Raw genomic sequence first — 26,537 nt, forward strand, 5'->3', positions numbered from 1 at the left:
AAGTATCAATTGGTAAGATTAAAATAGAACAGAACCAAAATACAGGGCAATTAATACATAAATTCGAAGACAGGTGATGGGAGTTAGAACATTCTAAGATCACATTGTCTTAGAAGAGCGCAAAACAGAGGAGCCTGGCTGGCTCTGTCTACAGAACATGCGACTCTCAATCTCAGGGTCATGAGTAAAAGAGTACAAACATACTCATAAGCTTTATATTGTATGAAAGACACTGATTGTTGTTTTATTATTTTATTTTAATTCCAGTACCAGTTAATACCAGTTAATACCAGTTAACACTGGTAAGCTTTAGATTTTGATAGCTGTGCATGTTAAATTAGGTATCATAATGCCTAGAAGTCATTAAGAAAAAGACAACCAAACAGAAAAATTGGCAAGAGACTAGAACATACAATTTACAGAAAGCAATGTAATGAATAATTTGTATGAAAAAGTACTCAGCTTCACTGATCATCAGACAATGAAAATTAAAACCATGTTACTGTAATAACATATATCTACCAAAATGGCTAACATTAAAAACAACTGACAAGACCACGTTGGCAAGTACGTGCAAGAACTGGAACTCTCATACAGTTGGTGGACAAACCAATTCGCATTTTTGTAAACCTGAATATAAACTATTTTATATTTTATTCCACCAATTTTATTCCAAGGTATCTACCCAACATATATAGGTTCAATAGAACACATGTATAAGAATGTTTATAGCAGCATTATTCGTGATAGTCCCAAACTAGAAACAAATATCAAAAGTAAAATGGGTAAATAATTTGTGGTCTATTCATACGCTTCAATAAGAATTATTCAGTTCTATACAGAACATAGATCATCTTATGAAGTAATGCTGAGAAAATGAAGTCAAAGAAAAAAATACTTATCATATAATTCCATTTATATAAAGCTTGCCAACAGGCAAAGTGATGGCACTAGAAATAAAGATAGTGATTACCTTTGGAGAGCAGAAGGTAGTCACGATTGGGAGTGGGCATAAGAGAGGCTCCTGATGTACAACTATTATTCTATTTCTTTGTATGTGATAGCATTCACTTTGTGAATATATAAACTCTACATTTAGATTTCTGCATGTTATATCTCAGTAAAAACATTCATCAAACTTTTCGAAAATTGACTATGGTGACCAACTCTGCAAATATACTAAAAGCCAGTAGATTGTATACTTTAAACAAATACCACAGTATGTGAATTACTTCTCAATAAAATGATTAATAAAAATTTTATTAAGCAAAAAATAAATGAAAGATAAATATGGAAAATGTTAAGTGTTGAATATATATAAAAACTATAGATGTACTATCTTTTGTACTTTTCTGAACATTTGAAATTTTCATAACAAGAAGGTTGGAACAGGGGGAGCATGGGTAGCTCAATCAGTTGAACGGGTTTGAGCATGCAACTCTTGCTTTAGGCTCAGGTCATCATCCCAGAGTCCTGAGATGGGAGTCTCCCATCAAGCTCTGCGTGGAGTGGAGAACCTGCTTAAAATTTTCTTTCTCTTTCTCTCTCTCTCTCTCCCCCTCCCTCTCGTCTTTCCCTGTCCCTCTCCAAGGTTTGCACTCTCTCTGTAAAATTAAAAAAAGGGTGCCTGGGTGGCTTAGCCAGTTAAGTGTCCCAATTCTTGATTTTGGTTCAGGTCACGATCTCACAGTTCATGAGATCAAGCCCCACACAGAGCTCTGCACTAATAGCCCAGAGTCTGCTTAGGATTCTCTGTCTCCCTCTCTCTGTGCCCCTCCCTCACTCGTGCTTTCTCTCTTTCAAAAATAAATATTAAAAAAAATAATAAAATAAATTTAAAAAAATTTTTTACAGTTTGGAATAAAAACATGAATGACAACATTGAAAGAAATGCAAAAACGGGTAGGGTAACTCTTAAAAGAATAGGAGGTATATCTTTTAAACAGGTGGAAGTGGGAAAAACAAAATGAGAAAAAGGAAAAAGAAATCAATCCATACAAGACAAAGTACAGAACAAAAGCAGGATAAATGAAAAGCATTTAAAAAAGAAACAAATTCCACTATATCAGTTACTCATTAAAAACACAGATTAAGTTCTTTAAATGGTAAAGAAAGTTAAATAAATGGTAAAAATATATACTTATGATACTTTTAAGAGATATAACTAAAACAAAAACACAGAAAGGTTCAAAGTCAAAGGACAAAAAAAAAAAGATACCAGGCCACAAGAAAGCTGACATAGTTTACTTGTATCTGCTAAAACCAACTTTAAGGCCAAAAATATTAAAAAGAAGAAATCTATATAGGGATAGAAGGTTCAATTCACCAAAAGCATAGAACTTGAATATACCCAACTTGGCCTCAAAAACTGATCAACAGAAGAAATCAATCTACCTTCATAACAGGAAATTTTATTAACATATCTCAAAGTAATGGACAAATCAATCAGACAAATCAACTTGCAAACTACTTTTGCCAGACTCCCTTCTTGGTTTTGCCAATAGGAGGTAGTGGGGGGGAAAAAGTGTAAGAAAATGCCAGTCTCCACCCCCCAGATTCTGATAATGTCTCCAAAATGAAGATGTCTCCTACTGAAGTCAAGAGCTGGTAGTGGGTTTCTACCAACAGCAGTAACTCAGAATAGCTCCAACAGCTTAGTAGCAAGTGCAAACTCTTTGGTTCCAGCCATTAAGCAGTACAACAACCAGATCTTTTGGCGGGGGGGGGGGGGGGGGGGGGGGGGAACAAAACTCCTTTGTTCCTCTCAACTCTCAACCCCTCTCCCCTCCCTTTGGCCAGTCTAGTCCTAACCACACCCTAGTAACCAATTACCTGCATTAAAACTCTCTGCCTGAAAATACCTACAGTAGTTATTATTTTCCTATCTGCTCACAGATCAATAGAGCACATTTAAAATACTGACACTAATACCTAGAGAAAAAAAAGTTTTTCAAGCATTTATAAAACATTTGTAAGAAATGACCAGTGTTAAGCAATAAAATCTAGTTCAACAAATTTCAAAGAATTGTATGATACAAATCACATCCTCTGAACACAATGCAGTAAGTTAGACATAGCAAAAAGAAATAGGAGACAGTGCATACATTTAGAAATCTTAAAACACACTTTTACACACAATGATAACAGAAGGAATCATAGTGGAGACCAAATATATTCAGAAATTATCACAAAAATATTACCTATAAAACTTATGACATACAGTTAAAAGTGTACTTAACATAAACTATATTATAGTTTTAAATGTTTACTTTAAAGCAATGGCTCTTAAACTTTTTGGTCTTAGACAAGATCAGGCACATTCAGGGTGGTATGGCCATAGACTACACTTTCCGTCTTAGAATGCTTTTATACTTACAAGATTTTTAGTTCCCCAAAAAGCTTTTGTTAATATGGAGCAAATATATATAGATATAGATATAGATAGATAAACAGACACATAGATAGCTACTGTATTAGAAATTTGAATTGTGAAATTTTAAAGTCTGTTAATTCATTTAAAAATAAAACTTATTGCTTAATAAATCTTTTATCATTTTAAAAAATGTTTATTTATTTTGAGAGTGTGTAAGCAAGTGGGGGAGGGGCAGATAGAGAGGGAGAGAAAGAAACCCAAGCAGGCTCCATGTTGTCAGCACAGAGCCTGAAGCGGGGCTTGATCCCAGAACCGTGAGATCTTGACCTAAGCTGAAATCAAGAGTCAGACGCGCAACTAACTGAGCCACCCAGGCACCCCAACATACAAATATTTATGAAGATAACTTTACTTCTGATACAGAAATTATAAGAATTGATATTATTTTATATTTTTGCAAATTTCCCTTAATGTCTGCCTTAAGAAAAGATATCTAGATTTGCAAGATGGCAGGACTCACCCTGGCAGGTATCAAGATTTCACCATAAACTGTGAAGTATGGACACATATAGATCAAATAGGGTAGAAGAAAGAGCCCAGATGTCAACCCATACTATTTGGAAACTTGACTGATGACCAAACAGGAAAGGTTCTTAGTAAATGGAACTGAGACAAACTGGATAGAGAGTAAAAAAACAAACAACTGGGTGGCTCAGTCGGTTGAGCGTCTGACTTCAGCTCAGGTCATGATCTCATGGTCTGTGGGTTCGAGCCCCACATCGGGCTCTGTGCTGACGGCGTGGAGCCTGCATCCTGCTTGGGATTCTGTGTCACCCTATCTCTCTGCCCTTCTCCTACTTGTGCTCTGTCTCTCTGTCTCTCTCTCTCAAAAATAAACACAAACATTAAAACAAATAAAAAAAAAAAAAAACAAATACAACAACAACAACAAAGAAATTGGATTTCTACCTAAAACCATAAGGATTAAAAGACTAATATGTGAAAAGCTAAACCATAAGACTTTTTGGAAGATAACGTTTTAGGACAAATTTCAGAAAAATGTCAGGACCTCAGAGTAGAAAAGGATTTCTTAAACAAAATGCAAAAAATACGAACAAAAGGAAAAGACTGACATTTTCTTTGGGGTTTAACAAGACCCTGTGAAAGCAAAAAAAACAAATCTTGAATTGGGAAAAGAATTTAGCCATACAAAAGAACTATAAATCAATAAAAAGACAAATGAACTGACAACAGTCAATGGGCATTTCATACAAGAGAAAACAAAAATGGCCCATAAACAAATAATCAAGGAAATGTAAAACAGAACCACAATGATATCACCTACAAAAATTATTAACTCAGACAATACCAAATATCAGGGAGTATGTGGTATCCCTGGGACTCCCGTACTACCAGCAAAAACATAAACTGATTTAACTACTTCTGACATTTAGTAAAACTGAACAAAGACATAGTATCACCAAGTCCACTCCTAGATATATATCTTAAAGAAAACCATACACGTGTGCACCAGTCAAGAGGTATCAGTATATCTAAAGCAGAATGTTCATAATAATTTGGGAGTAAAATAAATACTGATAGAATTTGTAACAAAGAACACTACTTAACCTTAAAAATGTACATCCATCAAGATAAATTAATCTTAAAATGCTAAACAAAAGTCAGAAAAGCTTACAGTATGATTCCATTTATTTAATGTTCAAAAAAGCAAAACAATATACAGTTTAAGGTAAATCTACAATAAAAAATTGGGGATAAAAACCAGAAGAGAAATTTACTCAGCGAAGGACATGAGGTACAATTAGAAGGGGCAGGAAGAAAACTTCAAAAGTAATGGTAACTTTTATTTAAGTTCAGTATTTTATTAATATTATTTAAATATTCACCTGCAATTTTTAAATTCTTTTGTATGTATATTTCAACATCTTTTTTTCTAGGCCACTCTCAAAAGTTTGGTTGTGAAAGAAGGGACAGCAATAGAATGATAGTTGGCAGAAATGGTAGATGGAGGTGTTTATTTTTTTTTTTTTTAATTTTTTTTCAACGTTTTTTATTTATTTTTGGGACAGAGAGAGACAGAGCATGAACGGGGGAGGGGCAGAGAGAGAGGGAGACACAGAATCGGAAACAGGCTCCAGGCTCCGAGCCATCAGCCCAGAGCCTGACGCGGGGCTCGAACTCACGGACCGCGAGATCGTGACCTGGCTGAAGTCGGACGCTTAACCGACTGCGCCACCCAGGCGCCCCTGGAGGTGTTTATTTTTTAAGGAAAAACTGAAGCACATGTAAATACAGAAGGTGATAACTGATGTAAAAAAACCTATAGGAAGATGGGACCTAGAGTTCAGGATCAGGGACTGATTTTACAAGGGAAGTGTCTTTTCAAGGGCAAATGTATACCTAGGAAAGAAAGATATAAACCAAAATATTTACAAATTAAAATACCCCTTAATCTTAACATCAGTGATTTTGAGGTAGTGATTTTTCTTTTTGCCTATCTGTAATTTTCTATAATTTCAACATTAAACGTGTGTAAGTTTTCTAGTAAAAATAATAACTCCAATAATCGTGGGCAGATACACTGGAGAAGTTAAGACAGAAGGAAGACCAGGAAGTCAGATTGAATACTAGAAAAAGAAGGGTTGGGACACTACTACCGAACAACCAGAGCAATCACAGGACTATATTAGGATGCAGAATGTACTGGATTGAGTGGTAACTGGATGGGGGGGAGGAAGAGAAGCAAAAAGAATGACTCCAGGATGTTAGTTTGGATGGATGGTGGTGCTATTAATCTGAAAGAAATACAGTTAAGAGGAACAGGCAGGAATTGCAGATCTCTCTTTGGGGCTGGAGGCAGCTGAGACTAAATTCAGTTTTGAACCTGTGGAATTCAAGCTTCTTGTGAACATTCAGACTGATGGATGAAAATAAGTCAATCAACCAGAGTTGAAGCATAGTTGCTCCTTTTAAATGAGGCTCTTTAGGCTGGGTAGGCTCTCTACTACAAACTCAATGCATGCATCACACATACTTTATACCTTAAACCAGCTTTGCTTCATTCAGAAGGCAATGAGTTTACAACCCCAGAATCAAACCCGAATTTCTCAAGCTAGTTCAGAAATTATCTGGAGTTTCTGAAAATTGTAACTCCAAATAAAAGATTTAAGTTACCCAGAAACACTGACTCCAGATGAAATAAAATACAGTGCTGAGTCTACTTTCTCCTTCTGTTCACTACATTTCACACTGTAGATGAAAAACAGTCATCAGCATTAAGCCTGACTGAGATGAGGTCTCACTTAAGCTAGCCTTTTTAAACTTCGGAAGAATATTAATTTTTTTTTTCTCCTGTAAAGGTACAATTCAAAATTTTTTACCTTCCAGTTTGCCAGGCTGGGCTATATCCAGAGACTTTGTAAGTGTTAATAAAGAAATTACTCAGGAAAATAAAATGTCATAAAGCATAAAACATGCTATGTAGTGGAAAATGCACATTTTAGCCAAGGTTTGGCACACATCAAACCTTAAATAAATATGCTGGATAAAATGATGGATAATACTGTCCTCAAAGAGCGGAAAGTTTGGTTTGACCTTCAAATCAAACTGCAGATCTATCACAAGAAACCAGAATTAGGATTTAGGAATAGTAGGTTCTGTCACTTATTTGTTCTAAAGGTAAGCAAAGCACAAACCTTAAAGAGTATAAATTAGAATATGCTGTAAGGGATATATTTCATTGAAAAAAATTAATACCTGTTTTCAGGAGTGTATATTATATATGTAACTTTGAATAAATAATAACCTTTATCTTAATTCCTGTATAATTAAATATCTACCTCAGATTGTTAACAGGATAGAATGAGACTGTCCAACAGACAAAACATTATTTTGAAAAGTTGAAAGTTCCAAATAAACACACTAGTATCAAAATTCAAAGATGACAAAAAAGAAAAAAAATAAGACGGCAAATAAAAAGAAATAAAAGATTACTATCCTAAAATTATGAGTTTTCCCTAACCAACTTTATTAGAGAACAAATAAAAATATGCATCAGTTTCATTTGCTTTGGGGAAATATTTTTAAATAACAAACTTCAGCGTCTCTCTCAGCTGCAATCCATAAATTTAGCCCCAGATGTTCTCCAAAAGTTATTAATGGAAAGCTTCCGCTTAGCAAAAAATACTAAAACATGCAAAGAATGCAAACCACAACTTGTTTCCTCATCTTTAGCTAAAACTAAAAGAAAAAACAAAACAAAACACATGGTCCCTATAGTCAATCTCTGGTCCTTCACTGAAGTCCCAGACAAAGGAGATTCTTTTCCCTTCTCAAAATCTTCCCATCAGTCTCTCACTGGATCTTATCAAGTCATCTAGGATCAAATTAATAATTTGACTTATAATAACTTCACTCTTTGCCATTCCAGAATCCCTTCCCTTCAGCCATCAACTGGGTCTCTGCCAGCTTTAAAATAAGCAAAAAGTCATCCTTTATCCTCTACTTCTGTCCATTTCCTCCTTTCGTTTCACTATCCCAACTCCTTGAACTCAGCCAACATCCACTGCCTCTCTACTTCCCCTCTAACACATTCACTTCAGCTTCAACCCCTCAAAACTTCTCAAGGTTCAATGCTACTTGCTTATTAAATTCTACTGGGGTTCAGGATGCCCAGCTGGTTCAGTCGGTATAGTATGCAACTCTTCATCTTCGGGTCGTGAGTTCAAGCCTCACATTAGGTGTGGAGCCTACTTAAAAACAAAGTCACCCATTTTGGTGACTTATCACTTATAATCTTCCACGTGAAAAGCTTTACCCCCTTTGATTCTATTATACAAAACGGCTCTGTTCCCATTTCTGCTATGCTTATGTCTTACTTACTGGCCACTCTTTTTTTTTTTTTTTAATTTTTTTTTCAACGTTTATTTTATTTTTTGGGACAGAGAGAGACAGAGCATGAACGGGGGAGGGACAGAGAGAGAGGGAGACACAGATCAGAAACAGGCTCCAGGCTCTGAGCCATCAGCCCAGAGCCTGACGCGGGGCTCGAACTCACAGACCGTGAGATCGTGACCTGGCTGAAGTCGGACGCTTAACCGACTGCGCCACCCAGGCGCCCCCTGGCCACTCTTTTTGTAGGTACCCCTAAAGCAAAATAGTTTTCTACCATTTTGGGGAAGCTCCAACCCAATGACTTTAAATTAACTGTCATCAAGTATTTCAAGAGCCAGAAAATACTGAATTCTGTGACTCAGGAACACTATTCTTAAAAATTTATTCTAAGGAATAATTTAAAATTGAGGGGTGGGAAGAGAATGAAAGCTCATAATGGGGGGAAAAAAGTGGAAACAACAGGAACATGACTATTTAGATCATGACAGGCTGTTAGAACAAACACTGACACTCAACTCTCTATACCAGAAGACAGCTTCCAGGGCCTTTACCTTTTAAATTTTATGACTAAGAAGATTTTATAAGATCTTTTTAAGCCACAAACTTGATGGATCTTAGTTGGACAGATCTTTCCTTTTTATAGACTTAATCCCAAAGGAACACACTTCTGATGATTTGGAACTTACTGAGCGTAAATATTAGAACATTCATATAATAAATACATATATTTTTAAAGATGTACTGCATTCTTATTGTGATTTTTACTGTTCTGAGTAAAATCTAGTTTTGTAATGGAACTCATCTTGGAAAGATAAAATTGATAATATGGACAATTTCTTTGAAAACATATCTGTTCTGTCTGTTAAGTAGAGTTATCTGAGAAGTATGAACCTAGCCAAGTTAAGTCACCTCAAATTGGGGCCCATTTTTTCATTAAAAAAAAAAAGTTAGATTAAATGACCTCTAAATTTCCTTTTAATTAAAAAATCCCAGAACCCATTCTACTTGTTTTCACAAGTTAAAGCTACATGCAGCTTCCTCTAGACATCGTTCAGTCTGATTCAATATTTACCGCAATTAGTTTTCTGTAGTTTTACAAGTGATGCATACATTCTCATCAAAGTTTTAAGCACTTCTGTATATTATCTTGTAAATCCTATATATTATAATATGTTCATCTAACGTGAACATAGTGTTATTTCTGTATGTCCAGATCTCTACATAACTACAATGGTTTACAACGTGTTCCAAAACTAAATACAGCAGTGCCCCCGTACCTGAGGGAGATACACTACAAGACCCCATGTGAATGTCTGAAACCACAGAGAGTGCCAAACCCTACATGTATACTATGTTTTTTCCTCTACATACATACAATAAAGTTTAATTTATAGACTAGGCACAATAAGACATTAACAACAGTAAAATATTATAATAAATTATCATATAAAATAAAATACAGCAACTATAACAATATACAACAAATTATGTGAATGTAGTCTCTCTCAAAATCTTTTTATACTGAACTCACCCTCCTTGCGATCATGTGAGATGTTAAAATGCCTACATAATGAGACAAAGTGAGGTGAATGATACAGGCACTGTGACCTAGCATTAGGGTATAAGTGACCTTCTGACACACTGTCAAAGGATCGATATGTCAAAAGGAGGACTGTCTGCTTCTGGTCCACAGAGGCAAAAATGCAAATAAAGAGAAGGCTACTATACAAAGAGCTACTTTCTCTTTGTAGCTCTCTAAATTTCCTTTTAATTACAAAATCTACTATACAAACTTTTTTAGTTAGCCAAACGAACAAATCACCACTATGAAAGCAAACAGGTTCATAATTCATTTTATCATTACCTTGTATCTTGTCTAAAGCAAGCAAATTTCCATTTTTAATTAAAAATAGTATGGGGAGCCAGCTGGGTGGCTAAGTTGGTTAAGAGTCCGACTTCAGCTCAGGTCATGATCTCACTGTATGTGGGTTCGAGCCCCACATCAGGCTCTGTGCTGACGACTCAGAGCTGGGAGCCTGCTTCAGACTCTGTGTCTCCCTCTCTTTCTGCCCTTCCCCTACGTGTGCTCCATCTCTCTCACAAAATAAATAAACACTAAAAAAAAATAGTATTGGGGGAAAAGCTACTCAGTATAAACAATTTTCCTCCCTCCCCTTGTTACCTTTTACCCATTTAAACGCCCACAAAATGTGATGCCTCTTTAAGCACTATTTATAAAGATTACCATCAGCAAGAATAAAATCATAAAGTGAACTACTAACCTTAAGATTCCAGGCTAGTTACTTTGCCAAACCCAAACAGACATTTAATGAAAAGATAGTTTGTGCAACTTTTTTATTACACTGAAGATAAACAGTTGTTTGTTTTCTTCCTCAGCATGCTCAGTTATGCTATCCTGTGATTTTAGGGATTTACTCCATCAATACTTTCCCTTGACACAGCAGAAACCTCTATAAGATTAGATTAACTTTGGCAAATAAGAAAATAAGAATCAAAAAAAAGAAAAGAAAAATAGAATCATATTTAATGTTTACAGGAATATTTTTAACATGAAAAATATGGCAATATGCTTAAGACCTGGTGCTTAAGGTAGATGGCAGAGTATCTCATATATATGTACATATGTAGAAGTGATCAAAATAAAAGAGTTTTTTTTTCAGAATAGTTTCAGTTTATGTTTTATAAAAGACATCAATGTGTTATAAAAGGCTACAACAGTATAAATAGTATAGTAGTAGAAAGGCTACTATTTTTTTTTAAAGTTTATTTATTTACTTTGAGAGAAAGAAGGAATGCACCCACACGAGCAGGGGAGAGACTGAGAGAATCCCAAGCTCCTCACAGTCAGCACAAAGCCCGACGCGGGACTTGAACTCACAAACCATGAGATCATGACCTGAGCCAAAGTCAGACGCTTAACCAACTGAGCCACCCAGGCACCCCCCCAGTCTTTTTTTTTTTAATAAAAGCTTTTAAGTAATCGCTACACCCAATGTGGGGCCTGAACTTACAACCCCAGGATCAAGAGTCTCATGCTCCACTGACTAAGCCAGCCAGCACCACAAATCACTGTCTTCTTAATGATAATTTTTGCTTACAAATTTACACATATTTGGGCCTCAGCTGTCAAAAATAGCCACAGTATAACTCTAAGAGTCTAAGAATACCTTTAGAACGTTTCTTTCACTCCATGCAAACTCAGAAGTCAGCAACTTCTTTAACATTAGTATGTAAAATTTCTGGAAATACAAGGCCACTGAGATTTAACTAAAAACCTGAGGGGGGCGCCTGGGTGGCGCAGTCGGTTAAGCGTCCGACTTCAGCCAGGTCACGATCTCGCGGTCCGTGAGTTCGAGCCCCACGTCAGGCTCTGGGCTGATGGCTCGGAGCCTGGAGCCTGTTTCCGATTCTGTGTCTCCCTCTCTCTCTGCCCCTCCCCTGTTCATGCTCTGTCTCTCTCTGTCCCAAAAATAAATAATAAAAAAAAAAAACGTTGAAAAAAAAAACCTGAGGGAGCCTGGCTGGCTCACTTGGAAGAGCATGCAACTCTTGATCTCAGGGTCATGAGTTCCAGCATACGATGTGTGTCGAGATTACTAAAAAAAAAATTAACTAAAACAAAAAGCAACAACTTGATTTTTTTCTAGAGAGTAACACAGTAACACTCTAGAGAGTAAAACAGTCTATTTGAATAATAAACTTGAAGAGAACATAAAATGTATTTACACTAAGTTTCATCCTAACAAAAACAAAAAGAAATATGATAAGTATAAATGACTGATTTATATAATCAATTTTGGCAACCAATGTTGCCAGTTTAAGAAAATATCAATTTACCTTAAAGTTTTTTTCAATTACAAAACTAGAGCTGAATTTTACCTTATTTTTGGCCACTTTATGAAAATGTAAAATACAATAATAAAACACATTAACAACATATTTTAAATTAAAAAACCTGGTTTCGGTCAGAAGCTGATACAAAAAAATTATCAATTTTAGACTAGGTGCTGAAAAAAAGAGGGAGCAGTACCTACTGACACCATTTTTACTGTTTAGGATCATGGATCATCATTAACTGTCTTAGCCTCCCCTGGTACTTCTATCACTGTCAGCACAAACTTCTGAAAACTATAAGCTTGCCAGGATTGAGCCAAACTTCTTTATCCTTTCAGGGTTGATTTTTCTGTTTTTTTTTGTTTTGTTTTTGGTAGGAGTATTCTAAACTGACCAATTTCTTCCATGTACTTTAAGTTGGAAGAATCTGAAGTAAAACTCTGTCACTATGCAAAAGCTTTACGTTTAAAGATAAAAAGGCTTATCAGAAACCAGTCTGTATTTTATAGACATCAACAGAGGTCCTGTCTTCTGCAACATCTGAAGGAACCAATCACAAATTCCCTATTCCAAACACCCTCTCCCCAAACAACCTCCTACCTCTACAAGCACACACAAACAGATCTATACCCAAACCACACCTAGACACACCCTAAGAATAAAACATCTGGAAAAAGAATAAATTTCAGACATGAGAAATATCCTGAGACACAACATATTTTGGTTTAGAGAGAAAGCAACCACATTATTTTAGTATCAATGAAGCAAGACCTAAGATTATCTGCTGTTACCATAAGGGTTATGGACTGGAAGTTTAATCATGAGAAAAAAAAAATAGATTTGCATTGAGTTCATAAAGGTCTCTCCAATGTGAAAGAATTACCAACCAAATATTAATCTAGTTGAGAGAGATTTATGTAATTAACAAATATTACACTGATTTTAAAATTCTATATACTTTTTCCCATTCACCTCATTTCTTTGGTGTAATTGGGCTAAGGCAGAAGCAAAAAAAGAGACATCAAAGGAATAAGCGATATAGCAAGAAATCCATGTTCTCATATCACTTCTGACCTATGTTGAAAAAGCATTTTCCTGAGTCTCTGTTCTACCGAAATTGAATACTCAGAAAACACCTGAGTGCTTACCACTAATACACTGCTCTGTGAGTTATACAGAGGCAGAAATGAAAAATACTAATGAAAGAGGTAAAATGTGCTAGGAGTTAGGAAAAAGTGCATACACTGTGAGGACTGAAGCTAAGTTTGGTGGATTCATGCATGATGTCAGGTACAAAGTGAAAGGGCTAACTTTGTTTTTTTTAATCCCAGGAACAATAAGAAGAAGGAGGGCTATCAAAATGACCCAGAATTCATAATTAAAAAAAAAAAAAAAAAGACCCAGAATTCAAAATGGATGTTCAATATAAAAAGTGACTAAAAAGAATTGCTAAGTATTCCTAGCAAGTTAAGGGTGCAGCATCTACATGTTTGCAGTAATGTCCACTTCAACCAATGGACAGGGGAGAGAGACCCAGCACCCAGAATCATATAAACAACCTGACTCTCAGGGATTTTAATGGACTGATAAAAAGTTCAGCATAGGCCTTAGAATGGGAGATGCAAGGGCCAGTAATAATAATGGCCCTAAGGAAGGGCATGAAGACTAAAGACAAGACTAATATTCCAAGAACTATTCATATTTTAATACAGGGCCCCTAAGATTATTTAAAATAACAACAACAGAACAACTTGAGATTGGAATTACTCAAGTTCAACTCCAAAGATTCATGAAATAAAATTGGTAAGTCTGTCTAGGTACACAATTGGCATAGAAAAATCACTCAACTCATAACAGCCTAGAAGACCACACAGCAGCCACAGAATGTATTTTGTTCCCAAAAGTATCCTCCTCCACAAAAGAACTCTCCTGGCAGAAACTTTCTTTGTATAAAATAGCCACCAAACAAGAGAATTCACTAAAATTAATAAAGCAGTCAACATTGGTTCTGATATGTACAGGAAATGGATGTTCTTTGATAAAACTGTAATTATACAGATAGCCAGGAACACATAGAAACACTGTCAGTCTCAAATTTGGTTCTTAAAGTTCTCTCCAGAGGTATCAACTTTGAAATGTCTACTATTGGGGCACCAGTATGGCTCAGTCGGGTAAGTGTCCAACTTTGGCTCAGGTCATGATCTTGCGGTTCGCAGGTTCGAGCCCCGACTCGGGCGCTCTGCTGTCAACATGGAGCCCACTTCAGATCCTCTGTCTCCCTCTCTTTCTGTCCCTTCCTCATTTGTGAGCACCAGTGCACGCTCTTTCTCACTCGCTCTCTCAAAAATAAACATTAAAAAAGAAGGTCTAATTAAAAAAAAAAAAGAAGAAGAAGAAAGAAATGTCTACTATCTCCTGAACTCTAAATCTGGTCCAAGGAGATGGATTACACCTGATCCAATTTATATCATTTGGATATAATGTTCACCCCCTGTAGTAAAGATGAGTTCTCACCTTACACTGCACATTAGAATTACCCAGGAGCTGAGAAAAATTCCAATACCCAGGATGCATGCCAGACCAATTAAATCAATCTCTGGGGATAGGTTCCCCCCCCCCCCCCCTTCAGAGCTCCCCAGGTGATTTCAATATAATGCCAAAGTGGGAAACCACCAACTTGAATTGTACAGGTAACTCAAGTAAAAAAAACTAGAAGGCATCGATCTACAGCAGAAAAAGGTAAAAAAGGAAACAAGGAACCTAGATGTAGCAAGTTTTACCAGTTTTAACCTGGTTGCAATATATTTTAAATCAAAGGCAGACTGAAATTTAAATCAAACAGCCAATTCTCAGTATTCACAGTAGTTATGTTACAGACTATAAAATCACAGCAAATACTAAATTAGCAAATATTGAACCACACTGTTCCTAAGGGAAAGAGTTAGGTTCCTACATCCTCTGGTCACACTCAACCAATCAGTAACAACCTGGTTTTGTGTGTTTGTTTAAAGAATCTTTAATATATGTTGTTGATTCATTAACATTGAACCTAAGGCCAAGAGCTTATGCCTAAAAAAAGGTTATCTAACACACACCTTTTCTACATAAGGTACATTCCAGTTTTCTTGCAGTTAGGAACACTAGACAGCACTTCAATAACATGCTTGAGCACCATTTTAAACAGTGAAATCTCGAAAAGCACATAAATGCAAAAAAACCCCGAAAACATGAAGTACTAAATAGACCCAAAAAAGGACACTTGTTTACAGCATGACAGCTGAAACAGTTACAGCATGAAAGAGTGTTGCCTTGTTTGACTGCAGTTGGGAACGTGCACATTTAGGTACTCCAATTTTTCACAGCTCTGCACATGTGTACAAATCACCATAAAAGCACCATGAGGATTGACTTTAGGCTTACAAATAAATTTTACCAAGCAGGCAGGTTCACAAATCCTGTATACAGAATCCATGAATACTGAGAATAGTCTGTAGAAGTATCAAGGTAGCTCAAATTGTTACAAAGAAATGAATTCTATTTGAGTTTCCACTAAGCAATATCAAGAACAATGACACCAATATGCTCATCTATGTAATCTTCTCCACTAGAACTCCTAAATTGGATTTCCTAAGAATGTGACAATTTTTCTCATATCAAATCTATATTAAAAAATAAATAAATAAAAGCCTATATACTCAAGGCTCCTGAGTGGCTCACTAGGTTGAGGGTCTTCAGCTCAAGTCATGATCTCACAGTTTGTGGGTTTGAGCCTAGCCCCACTTTGGGCTTTCCGGTAACAGCATGGAGCCTGCTTTGGATTCTGTCTCTGGTCTCTCTGTGCCTCCCTCTCAAAAATAAGTAAACATTAAAAAAAAAAACAAACAAAAAAAAAAAACACCCATATACTCAATTTGCTCAAATATCTTCTTTTCATGTAGTACAAAAGTAAACAAATTATATTTTATCAAACACTTCTAATCACAAAATACAGCAATGACTTAAAGAAAAGGTATGCTGGCTGAATCAGATGACCTCTAAAATGCCCTGTGGCGTGAAGTCTTTTTAAGTCTAAAAAGTTAAGTTGGTATGCCTATTTTAATTATGATAAAAGCAGGTATGTGAATAAATATTCTCAGTAACAGTTTATTAGGACCACAATCAACATTTTTTAGTAGTAGGGCTGCAATACAAATTGTCATCTGAAAAACAGCTTAACAGCTTAACAGCTCCACTTGACTTAGAAAAATAATTTGAATCCAGCAGGATACTATCAAATCTGATAGGCTCTCACATTGGGCAACTTCAAAAAGAAAAAAAACAAGCTGCCATATTAATGCTATTAAACTAAATAGGCCTCATCATATATGAAAGTGGACTCAAAATGAATCAAAGACCTAAATGTAAGAGCTAAAACTGTTAACACTTTCAGAAGAGAAGAACACAGCTGTAATAAAGTGTAAATCTTTATGGCCTTCGATTAGGTAATGATTTCTTAGATATGACACCAAAAGCATAAATTTGACAAAAGAAAAAAACAGTTAAATTGGACTTAATAAAAATAAAAAATTTTGTGCTGGCATGGATACCATCAGGAACGTGCAAACATAACTCGGAGAAAATGTTTGCAAATCACATATCTGATAAGGGGCTTATACTCAGAATACACACAGAAAAAAACTCGCTTACAACTCAATAAATAGACAACTTTATTTTTTAAATGGGCAAAGGATTTGTCTAGACATTTCTCCAAGAAATTTACCAATAAATGCAAGATGCACAACATCCTTAGTTATTAGAGAAATGCAAATCAAAACCACAAGGAGAGGGGCGCCTGGGTGCTCAGTCGGCTAAATGTCTGACTCTTGGTTTTGGCTCAGGTCATGATCTCAGGGTTCATGGGATGGAGACCCGAGTCAGGCTCTATGCTGGGCATGGAGCCTGCTTAAGATTCTCTCCCTCTGCCCCTGCCCTGCTTGTGTGCACATGCACTCTCTCTGTCAAAAAAAAAAAAAAAAAAAAGCAAAACAGAAAACAAAACAAACACAAAACCAAGGAGGTATCACTTCACATCCACTACAATAGCTATAATCAAGAAAATGGACAGACACTGGCCAGAATGTGTAGAAACTAGAACCTTTGCACACTGCTGGTGGGAATGTAAAATGGTGCTGTCATAAATGCCTAGCAGTTCCTTAGAAAGTTAAACACAGAGTTACCAAATGACCCAGCAATTCCACTACTAGGTATATACTTAAGACAAATTAAAACACTGCCAAATAAAAACATGTACATGAACGTTCATAGTGGCATTCAAAAAGTAGAAACACTTCAAATTGCCAGTTAACTGATGAATGGAAACAGGAAACAACCCAAATGTCAATCAATTGATGAATTTATGGTATAACCATAAAATGGACTGTTAGCCATAAAAAGGAATTAAGTACTGATACAAGCAACAATATGCATAAACCTCAAAAACATTATACTAAGAAGCCAGTTACAAAAGGCCACATATTGTATGATTCCATTTGTATGAAATGCCCAGAACAGGCAAAAAGAGACAGAAAACAGATTAGTGATTTCCATCTGGAGGGGCTGGGGTGGAGAAGGGGAGTCAGGGAGGGGGGAAGGAATGGGGAGTGACTGCTAATAAGTAAAAGGTTTCTTTTGGGGATGAATTAAATAGTAATGATGGTTGTAAATATACTAAAAATCACTGAATTGTACATTTTAATAAAAATGGTAAGTTTTGGGGCGCCTGAGTGGCTCAGTCGGTTAAGCATCTGACTTTGGCTCAGGTCATGATCTCACAGCTTGTGAGTTTGAGCCCCACATCAGGCTCTGTGCTGACAGCCTGGAGTCTGCTTTGGATTCTGTGTCTCCCCCTCTGCCCCTTCCCTGCTCATGCTCTGTCTCAAAAATAAATAAACATTAAAAAAAAAAAATTTTTTTAAAGTTAAGTTTTATAGCATGTGAATTATATTTCAATTAAAAAAAACGCAATGTGCCATTTAAACTGTTATAAGAAGTCAAAATATTACTTTGCTAATCCTCTTCAAAATTTGAGAATTAGTCAAGCATACATGCTAATTAGAAACCATACTTCTTCTCTCCCTCCTATAGTGTGGAAATAGGAGAGATCTCATTTGACACAGGATCATATAGGAAATCTGCTTTTTCCCATTGATAGCCAACACAGGAGCAAGAATCAGAAAATTTTTTTAAAAAGTGAGTATCTGGGGGTGCCTGGATGGCTCAGTCAGTTAAGCATCCAACTTTGGCTCAGGTCATGATCTCATGGTTCGTGGGTTTGAGCCCCGCGTCGGGCTCTGTGCTGACAGCTCAGAGCCTGGAACCTGCTTTGGATTCTGTGTCTCCCTCTCTCTCTGCCCCTCCCCCGTTCGTGCTCTGTCTCTCTCTGTCTCAAAAATAAATAAATGTTAAAAAAAATTAAAAAAAAAAAAAAAAAAGAAATAGAAAGGAGTCTGTAGGTAAGTGAGCAGGGAGGGGAAAAAGATAGATAATAAGGCATTCTATGCCCTAACAGGGACTCTGGATTACAGGTGTAATCCCTTGAACATGGGTTTGAACTGCACAGGTCCACTTACATATGAATTTTTTTTTATAAATACATACAGTAAAGTAATATAAACGCATTTTCTCTTATGGTTTTCCTTTTTTTCTCTAGCTTACTTTAAGAATACAGTATATAATGCACATAACATTCAAAAAGCAGGCTAATCAACTATGTTATCAGTAAGGCTTCCAGTTAACAGTAAGCTATTAGTAAAGTTTTTGGAGAGTCAACAGTTATGTATGGATTTGGAGTGCACAGGGGTCAGCACCACTAACCCTTACATTGTTGGAGGGTCAACTGTATATTCTGAGTAAAACGGGGAAACCACAGCAGGGATGCGAGTGCAATGACATATGACTTTTGTTTTGAAAGAATCTAAATAATGGGCTGAGAAAAGACAGTAAGAGAACAAGGGCAGAAGCAGGGAAATCAGTTATGAAATTGTTGATATAATCCAGATGAGGGATGACAAGGATTTCCATCAGGAAGTAATTCAGAAGACAGGACAAACAGTTGGATTCTGGATATATTCTGAAGGTAGAGCTGGATAGAATTTGATGTTGTTTTGACTATGGGATAGGACGAAACCAAGGTTTCTGGTAAAACAAATGGATGAATAAAAGTTGTCATGTACCAATATGAAGAATACTACAGGAGAAAAAAAGCAGTTTCATACATGTTTACCTCTATCAATCTGCTTTTGTCTTAACCACTAACTTGACACACTGATTTCTGTGCAACACAGACATTAAGTAGTGAAACAGAACCTAAATCCAGGTCTTCTGATTCCAGATCCTATATTTTTTTCTAATAAAGTTTTATAAGACCTACTGAATGAAATTAGTTTTTTTTTTTTAAGTTAGTTTTTATCAGAACAAAATAACTCAAAGGCACGCACCATTTGTTGGTGACCCAAAACCTGCATTCACAAATAAAGGCTATCAAATGAAGAATTATTAAAAATACCTGACAAACAGGAACAAGTATTGTGTAGGTAAAATTAAAGCAGACAGCAATGACACAAAGAAATAAAATTCACATAACAAATGTTTGATTTAGATAAATACTATGCAGAACTATATTTGCAGAAAGATGCCAGATCACCCCTACTTTTAAAATTCTCCTTGGGGCGCCTGGGTGGCTCAGTCGGGTAAACGGCTGACTTCGGCTTGGGTCATGATCTCGCGGTCCGTGAGTTCGAGCCCCGCATCGGGCTCTGTGCTGACAGCTCAGAGCCTGGAGCCTGTTTCAGATTCTGTGTTTCCCTCTCTCTGACCCTCCCCCATTCATGCTCTGTCTCAAAAATAAATAAAAAGTTAAAAAAAAAATAAAAATAAAAATAAAATTCTCCTTGGGGTGCCTAGTTGGCTCAGTTGGTTAAGCGTCCAACTTCAGCTCAGGTCATGATCTCACAGCTCAAGGGTTCGAGCCCGTGTCCAGCTCTGTGCTGACAGCTCAGAGCCTGGAGCCTGCTTCGGATTCTGTGTCTCCTTCTCCCTCTGCCTCTCCCCTGCTCATGCTGTGTTTCTCTCTCAAAAACAAACATTCAAAAAAGAATAATAAAAATGAAAATAAAATTTTAAAAAATTCTCCTTGATTAATAAAGACTCTTGGGACACCCGGGTGGTTCAGTCGGTTGAGTGCCCGACTTCAGCTCAGGTCATGATCTCACGGTTCCGGAGTTTGAGCCCTACATTGGGCTCACTGCTTGTCAGCGTGTCAGCACAGAGCTCACTTCGGGTCCTCTATCTCCCTCTCTCTGTTCCTACCCCACTTGTGCTCAACCAAAAATAAACATGTTTTTTTTAAAAAACTATCTTTGAACAGTAAAGACTTGCCATAGTTTTACTCAGCACACAAGTACATGCATAAAAAAATTCTTTTTAAAATGTGATGCATTAACTTTATATTATAAAATATGGGGAATATTATCCTCAGCTATAGAAGGTATAAAATATTCTAGCAAATGTTTACTTCTTGACTATAAAGTTAAGTAATTGTCCCAATGATTTCTCTATAATGCCAAACTTGTTAACATATTAATAACCTACAACTTCATAGCATTAACAGATCTAATCACAGCTTCACCACACAGTGGCTACATAATTTGGGGTAAGTCACATTCCAAATAAGTGATTACTCTCCGTCTCTACTGAAATGAAACAGGATTATCTGATTTTCATTTTACAAGGTTGGAATAAGAATCCAGAAAGAACGTTAAGTACCCTTTGCAAAACATAAAAATTATGGCAAAGATAAACTAAGAAAATAAGCCAACTTTTGGGGGAATACATATATATAAATATGAATTTTAAATTATTCCTTTATAGGGCCTCAACCTTACTATTACAGAATCGCTTAAAAAAATTCTCAGGGGTGCCTGAGTGGCTCAGTCAGTTAAATGCTGACAGCTCAGAGCCTGGAGCCTGGTTCAGATTCTGTGTCTCCCATTCTCTCTGCCCCTCCCCCACTCATTCTGTCTCTCTGTCTCTCAAAAATAAACATTTTTAAAAATTAAAAAAAAAGATTTCTGTAAAATAGAATTAAACTATTTCAGAACTTGCTATAGTTAGAAACGCTTTTTGGTTTGCCAAGCAATGAACATTTGCTGTAATCACTATGCACCCATTTGAGACAGAGAAAGGTATTTTTCCTATTCTCGGGAGATCTATGGCCCATGGGAGTGAAAGAGACCTGAAAAGTTAAATAAAACACCGAAACACTTTAGGATAAAAATAGAAGGCATCTCATTAAGCAGTAATTGATTAACAGCTAAAAGAAAGTATCACAATGACTGCTTTGAAAGTTAAGATGATTACCTTAGTTTTATCCTTTACTCAAGTAACTCTACTATCTAGTTATATTTATCATTCACACAAAATACCTTCAATTCTATTCTGTTCCCCCTTTCCTTGGCTTCTCCTAAAAGCTCCCTGACAGCCCTGTTCCCAGCCAGATTATCCAATCAACCTTCTCAGATACTATAATTCTAGGTATATATACTCCCCAAGTTCCCAGTACCCAGTAAACCTCAAGATCCAAGATGAGTCAATTTTCTAACCTTTGATTATGCTGTAACCCTTCACATCAAATACTCATATGGAGTCCATCAAGGCAATGTGACTACTAAAAATGTCAGTAAGAGCCCATATTCTACCTCTCAATTACTACGGCCAGATTCTTGAGTAAAGAGCAGTGCAGTGTTGTGAATAATCCAAAATAATTTATTCTTTCTAAATCCTCTGAAAAGAAGCACCCATTCAAAATCCACCTGCTTCTAAATCTTAATCTCCTTCATCTAGCTAAATCAACAGTTAATAAATAAGTCCCCATTAGGTAAGAGAGAAAAAATGCACAAAATCTGCAAGAGTAATTTAACATTTCTAGAACTATCAAAATTAAATGTGGATCTATCTCTTTACTCTAACTCCTGCCAATGTTAAGCATTGCCAGAAACCCACCATTCTCTAAGAATGCTTTCTTAAAACATAATCTAACCATTATCCTGGTAATCTGTGACTTTGTTCTAGGAAGAAACAGTTGGAAAGAAAAAAAAAATGAGAAAGAACATCTCAAAGGCTCAAATAAGTTTGAAAACCACAATTCTGCACTGTATACTGAAGAACAACTCTATCAATATGATAGAGGACAGCACCTCTAGCATTACAGAGGTGCCAGATGTACAGATCTGTACAGATGTGATACTCATCACCAATGTTTTATCTCATTCACCTTAGTACCTGATTCAAAAATTATTTCCTAGGTATGCCACCACCTGAGAAAAGGCTGGGAGGCACTGATAGGGTACAGTAAAGAAGTTAAAACCTCAACTTCAAAATATTCTCCAATGAGAAAATCAAAGTCTACTTGATGTTATTGATCCTAAAGACTTATTTCATTTTACCAAGTAATCAAATCCTACATTTGCAGAGTATTTATGTTTTTAAGACACAGTTCCTCTCACAGCTTACATAATCTCTTCAGCAGCAATATCCTGGTATGGGTAAGATAAAGAAATCTGAAAACTTTTTAGGTAAGACATGGTCAGAGCAGCATTTGTGTATAGTATCCTTTTTTCCTAAGCTGAGGATTCCTAACTGAAATCCTCAAAATATCCATTTCCTAACTTCCTTCCAAAGCACTAACACCTTCCTTCTAATATACTATGCAATTAACTTAAATATTTAGTTCTTATCTGTCTCCCTCAGCTAGACTATTATATCCACAAAGGCAGAGGTCCTGATCTGCTTTGGTTTATCTGCTTTATCTCCAGCACCTTGATCAGTACCCGACACAGTGGGCCCTTAAAAAATAACTGATAAGTAAATAAACAAATTTCATAACTTGGTTGCAGTTTTATATGTAATCCAGTTTTTTGAAGAGTTAAATTTAAGGGGTACCTGGCTGGTTCAGTCCATAGAACATGTGACTCATGATCTTGGGGTTTTAAGTTTGAGCCCCACATTGGGTGTAGAGATTACTTAAAAAAACAAAATCTTTACAAAAAATTTTTTTTGCTATTAAGATGGTCAGGAAAAAATTTTGTTCACCAAAGACAGAATAGACACACTGAAAGTAGTAATGTGTTTCAGAAGTTTGATTTATCTATATTAAAATTATTTTTCTAGTTACTACCAGAAAACTTTTATCAGGTATTTCAAAAATACACACAAAAGGAAAGGTTTTATTTTAACTAAAATAGGAAACCTTAGTTTTCCATTCCTCTAATCAGAAGACACTAAGGAATAAAGGGTAATAAGATACTCAGAGGTAGTACTTGGGACACAGAAAAATGCAGTGGCAAGTATTTTTTTTTTTCTATTGCTTAAGTCGCCATGTAAAATCCAAGATTATCACCATTAAGTTCTGTACTGACTCAGTTCTGTACTTTTTTCTTTTAAAAACTGAAATCTGCCATTTCCAGAACCCTGGAGTCTAAATCTAACCAATTAGTTATCCCTATAGTTCTCCGTCAAATACAATCTCACAAGTGTTGTGGATTTAACCTTAATTTTTAGTCTTAAAACAAACACTTTTAATCTTAATACAAATAATCTTAAATTAGTCATATAGCCTATCTACTGTTCAACTAGTGTTCCACAGTTCCTTTTTTGGCCTCAAATGACGAAACTTCTCTAACGTCTCTGGGGAGGTTGGTGTAAAGTATAATGTTTCCTCAAATTGTTCTTGTTTTTTTCCCTGCACCATTTTGTGACATCCCTTCAACTAGGAACGTTATATACATTTTTCTATTCTGAAGGAAAGTCCAGAATGAGAAGCAAAAGTAAAAATATCGCACGGAAAGTAAGTTGAAAGGGAACAGATAAGAAAAAGCACAGAAGTAAATGTGAAGCAAATATGTCCACAAAAGAGGAAGATGCAGAAAAGAGAAGAAAGAGTGATCTTGCCTAGAAACGAGAGAAAACAGAGGGGGGGATAGGGAGATTTGCTTATTCTTCTAGAAACAAAAGCACTAAATCCTTCTGAGAAAAATGTCAGTCTCTTTAAGATGATGTCAAAACTCTAAAAAGCACTCAGCTGACACTCCAAACAAGAGTTCTACCTTCTCTTCCTATATACTTTCATTAGAGCTAGTCTTCATCTGTAAAATTAAATGCAGCTATAGATAACACAGTCAATCTTTACAAAACTGCAGTTGTGGTTGCCATCTTTGCCTGGAAAACAAAACAAACCACCAAACTCCATGGCTTGGGGAAAAAAAGAATGTATTAAGTTGGAAAGCCAGAAAACCATGAACTGCTAACTCAGGTAGCTATGACACGGGTTAATAAACGCCTCCTACCAAACTAAGATTCCACTGAAGACCTGGGGAAGAAGGGCAAAGGGCTGTAGCCTTACCGCGATCACAAGGGTGGGGCACCGCAGAAAAAAAATTTTGAGGGCGAGCTATCCCGGAGGTATAAGGGGGCTGGTGACTCAGATCTCGGGGAGACTGCATACTAGGCGGCAAATGATGTTGATGGACTAAGGGCAGCTTCGGGGAGAGCTACAAAGTGAGCTGCCGGACTAATGCTCGTTGAGAGTGCGAAGGCTAACAGAGGAAGATACACGGGGCAAAGGATTAAGAGTCAAAAGAGAGGAGAGCCGAGGGGCCGAATAGTCAGGGAAGCTGGGCGTGGGAGGCCTGAGCAGAGGCCGCGAGGCGCCTTTGCAGCCAGCCGCCTTCTCAGCTACCCCACACTCAGCCCCTCTCAGGGCCGCCCTTGCCCCAGTGACAACGGCGAAAGCAGCTGTTTCCGCTCGGCCGGGGACCGCGAAGAAGGCATCCCTGCGACGGGCGGACAGGCCAGTGTGTGTGTGTGAACGACAGATGATTTCGAGACCACTGTCGCCGAACCAACGCCAAACTTCGCCCTTTTCCCCCCTCTTAGCCTTCTTTATCCCCCAACTTCCCGGCCGGCTGGTGTCCGCTTCGACCGACCGAGGACCCCCCTCCCCCGCCCTTCTTCTCGCCTTCTCTCACCCCTCCCCAACGTCCTGAGGCTGGGAAAGGACTGGCTACCAGGGCCGCTCCCGAGCCCGCCCGGGTGCCCCAGAGTCCCAGACGCCGCCCCTGACAAAACGCTTGCGTTCTCTCGGCGGCTCCCTCGCCCGCCCAGATGCTGCAAACTCCTCTCACCTGCATTGACGCCATGATGGAACCATCCCCCCAAGGCCGGCGAGGCCAGAGACGCAGGGGGCGGAGCTGCCGTGCTCGCGTCACGCCGCGGGGGCCCAGCATCCTGGGCGCGGGGGGCGGGGCCTCCGATGGGAAGGGGACGGCGGGAGGGGATTGGCTGGAGCGCTGGGCCTCCGTGGGGGAGGGGCAGGCGAGAGCACGGTAAATGGCGCTGTCGGTACTCAGTCACATCCACCTCCCCGGCGTGCGCGGCGAGCTCACCTGCTGACCTGGTCGTCTAAGAAACGCCGCTCTGGTTCTGATCTCGCCATGGTGGTTGTTTTTTTCTTTCTATACCCCGAGATTTTGATGATGTCCAGTCCCGTGGGGTGTTCTTGTTTGTTTGTTTTCAACCACAGGTGTAGCGTTTACAGATTTTTTTTCCTTTCACGTGGCTTTCTCACCACCATGCCCGCTTTCACACCCTTGGGGCCAGTTACCTGCGGGGCTGCTTTCTGGTCTTTACGGTCTGGAAAGCTTCTCATATTCTTAATTTGGGGGATAGAGACACAGGTTTCTTTGTACAATGGGACAAGAATTGAGAGCAAAACAGCACTTTGGTATTTTAAAGTCAAGGATAGAGCTGAAACTTGCCTGAAAAGGGAAGTTTTTCTTTTGTTGGTGTGCTGTTGTCTCCTCACTACCCCAGCCCCTCAGTTTTAAACTTCACGTGTATCAGTAATAGGGTTGTTAGGGCATTCACATTTGTTTATAGAGATTTGATCCTAGACATAATGTGCCAGTGCACTTTATAATTTACACTTAGAGCTTGTAGCACATCCGGACTTCTCTTCAGCTTGTTTCATGGTGGGCAGTTTTGTAGTCATTTGACCTGGGGATGTTTTTGAATAGGGAAAGCTGAGCATTCAGAATTTATTCTGGGAATGCACCAGTTCTGCCAACATTTATCAGAAGCCACAGTTTTAAAAGCTATCTCAAGACTGAAGATGTCATTGGTTTTTAACAGGAAAATGGAAGCCAAAGGCTTGTACCTCATGTTCTTTTAAAGATTTAGGTGGCTGATACATTGAATAGAATGCTTGTACTTTACCAGAAGGAAAGCTTAAAATCTATCGTTTTATTAACTTGGGCTCTTTTTGCAAATTTCTGTAAGATTTTAAATATAAGAGCAATGTAGG

At 37.4% G+C, this 26,537-nt stretch overlaps 1 protein-coding gene and 1 long non-coding RNA gene across 2 annotated transcripts in view; one reads left to right on the top strand and one right to left on the bottom strand.

Annotated features, from left to right (window-relative positions):
* UBE2W (ubiquitin conjugating enzyme E2 W) overlaps positions 1 to 25,461 on the bottom strand; it is a 74,370-nt gene extending 48,909 nt beyond the window's left edge. The window contains exon 1 of the mRNA XM_058699871.1: positions 25,360 to 25,461. Coding sequence (XP_058555854.1) covers positions 25,360 to 25,461 — 102 coding nt within the window. The remainder of the gene's footprint in view (positions 1 to 25,359) is intronic.
* Positions 25,462 to 25,550: 89 nt separating this feature from the next.
* Positions 25,551 to 26,537, top strand: part of LOC131495080 (uncharacterized) — a 54,578-nt gene continuing 53,591 nt past the window's right edge. Inside the window, exon 1 of the long non-coding RNA XR_009253745.1 lies at positions 25,551 to 25,671. This is a non-coding gene — a long non-coding RNA (uncharacterized LOC131495080). The remainder of the gene's footprint in view (positions 25,672 to 26,537) is intronic.

Source organism: Neofelis nebulosa, chromosome 14, assembly GCF_028018385.1.
Source record: "Neofelis nebulosa isolate mNeoNeb1 chromosome 14, mNeoNeb1.pri, whole genome shotgun sequence".
Lineage (NCBI taxonomy): Eukaryota > Metazoa > Chordata > Mammalia > Carnivora > Felidae > Neofelis > Neofelis nebulosa.